Consider the following 2,500-nt stretch of genomic DNA (forward strand, 5'->3'; position numbering starts at 1 on the left):
GGAGGGAGGGAGGGAGGGAGGGAGAGAGAGAGAGAGAGAGAGAGCGGGGGGGGGGAAAGGTTCATTTTAACAATTTGCTTAGAAAGTTTTAAATATATGAAGGCTAAGTAATATATACCTACATTATATATATAAGTTTTGTGATGTACACGTTTTCTTGAGAGTGTGGGTTTAAATCAAATAATTGGCAACGCGATTTAAAAATACACTATAGTATTATTTCACACCTTACAATCAGATGGAGTTGTTGGACCTGGTCAGTGTCTCCTGCCCTCACATGGTTCAGTTGTTGGTCGACCTGGGCGGTGTAGACATACTACTGCTCTTGCTTGTCACGCATTACAAGTTTCCCAGAGTTTTGTAACAAACTTTCCTAGTTACCTGTGACGTTTTGTGCAACAATATTGAAAAATGGCATATGCTGTGAACGATGAATGTGTACTTTACATTGCTGAAGTGGAAGACACAAATGAAGTGGAAGACGAAGATAGAGTGAAAGACGGAAATGTGGTAGGCAACATTCACGAACAATGTGTATGTTCTGGATGCCGCAAGGAGGTGAGGTCGTCAGATCATGCAATGCTGTGTGCAATATGCCAACAATGGATGCATAGACAATGTGGTAGTGGAGTTTCTAGTGAAAAATACCAACGTTTTCGTGAATCCAAATTAAAGGAAACAAATTTCCTCTGGTGCTGTCCTGATTGCTCTACAATTACATTGTATGAAGATGACAACACGTCCAGAGAGATAAATTTAGCAGAAGAAGTAACAAGTAAGTACGATGCATCCTTCACGGTAGACCTTCCGATAGAGAATGCCGCTGTTGTCCAAGACACGTCTATCCGAGACGAATTAATACCATCAACTCTGTCACAAGACGTCCCTCTTACCTGGGAGATAATTCCAACAGGCACGAGGCGTGGGAAACCAAGACTACATAATAGTCACGGATATACATATACTATACGCAAGGAAACGGATTTCGCGACTTACTGGTGGTGCAGTATTCGACAGAAGAGCAACCGTTGCTTTGCCACAGTCATCCAACATGGAAAGGATTTCAAGCAAGGAGCCAATTGTCACAATCATTTGGGTGATCCAGGTGCTCTAGCAACGACCAAGGTTACTGTAGCTGCCAAGGAGCGCTGCAAAGCAAATCCCTTAATTTCAGCAGCATCTGTGGTCGAGGAAGAGCTCATGAGTTTCAAGGAGACCCATATCAATGCCCACCAACTTCCAAATCCAGCAAACATCGTCAGGACAGCAAACCGAATTCGCCAGGCTTCCCGGCCTCAACATCCTCAGGCATTGGACTTCAGCCTTGTGACAGAAACCATCCCTGTTGGCTTCCTAAAAAAAGACATCAAAATATATGACAAGCTAGACGGTGACGCCAGACATTTAATTTTTGCCACGGACAGTCAGCTGCGCCTACTCAAGGATGCCAAGGTCTGGTATATAGACGGCACCTTTAAAGTGGTCAGGAGACCCTTCACTCAGCTACTATCAATTCACGCCTTCCTCCGCTCAGGGGATCACTTTAAACAAGTCCCCCCTAATGTTCGCCTTAATGACCGGTAAATCTAAAGGCGACTACCATGCGGTAAGCACGTTATTTAAACTTACTTAGTTATCATATAATAATAATAATAATAATAATAATAATAATAATAATAATAATAATAATAATAATAATAATAATTACGGGTGAAGAAAAGACCCAATACATGTGTGTGTGTGTGTGTGTGTGTGTGTGTGTGTGTGTGTGTGTGTGTGTGTGTGTGTGTGTGTGTGTACTCACCTAGTTGTACTCACCTAGTTGTGTTTGCGGGGGTTGAGCTCTGGCTCTTTGGTCCCGCCTCTCAACCGTCAATCAACAGGTGTACAGATTCCTGAGCCTATCGGGCTCTGTCATATCTACACTTGAAACTGTGTATGGAGTGAGCCTCCACCACATCACCCCCTAATGCATTCCATTTGTCAACCACTCTGACACTAAAAAGTTCCTTCTAATATCTCTGTGGCTCATTTGCGCACTCAGTTTCCACCTGTGTCCCCTTGTGCGTGTTCCCCTTGTGTTAAATAGACTGTCTTTATCTACCCTATCAATCCCCTTCAGAATCTTGAATGTGGTGATCATGTCCCCCCTAACTCTTCTGTCTTCCAGCGAAGTGAGGTTTAATTCCCGTAGTCTCTCCTCGTAGCTCATACCTCTCAGCTCGGGTACTAGTCTGGTGGCAAACCTTTGAACCTTTTCCAGTTTAGTCTTATCCTTGACTAGATATGGACTCCATGCTGGGGCTGCATACTCCAGGATTGGCCTGACATATGTGGTATACAAAGTTCTGAATGATTCTTTACACAAGTTTCTGAATGCCGTTCGTATGTTGGCCAGCCTGGCATATGCCGCTGATGTTATCCGCTTGATATGTGCTGCAGGAGACAGGTCTGGCGTGATATCAACCCCCAAGTCTTTTTCCTTCTCTGACTCCTGAAG

At 43.9% G+C, this 2,500-nt stretch overlaps 1 protein-coding gene across 1 annotated transcript; it reads left to right on the forward strand.

Moving 5' to 3' along the window:
• Window positions 1-411: 411 nt before the first annotated feature.
• Window positions 412-1,584, forward strand: LOC138370045 (uncharacterized). Its single transcript, XM_069333820.1, has one exon. It carries the CDS (start codon window positions 412-414, stop codon window positions 1,582-1,584), a length of 1,173 nt encoding a protein of 390 aa, XP_069189921.1.
• The last annotated feature ends 916 nt before the right edge of the window (window positions 1,585-2,500 follow it).

This window comes from Procambarus clarkii, chromosome 30 (genome assembly GCF_040958095.1).
Source record: "Procambarus clarkii isolate CNS0578487 chromosome 30, FALCON_Pclarkii_2.0, whole genome shotgun sequence".
NCBI lineage: Eukaryota > Metazoa > Arthropoda > Malacostraca > Decapoda > Cambaridae > Procambarus > Procambarus clarkii.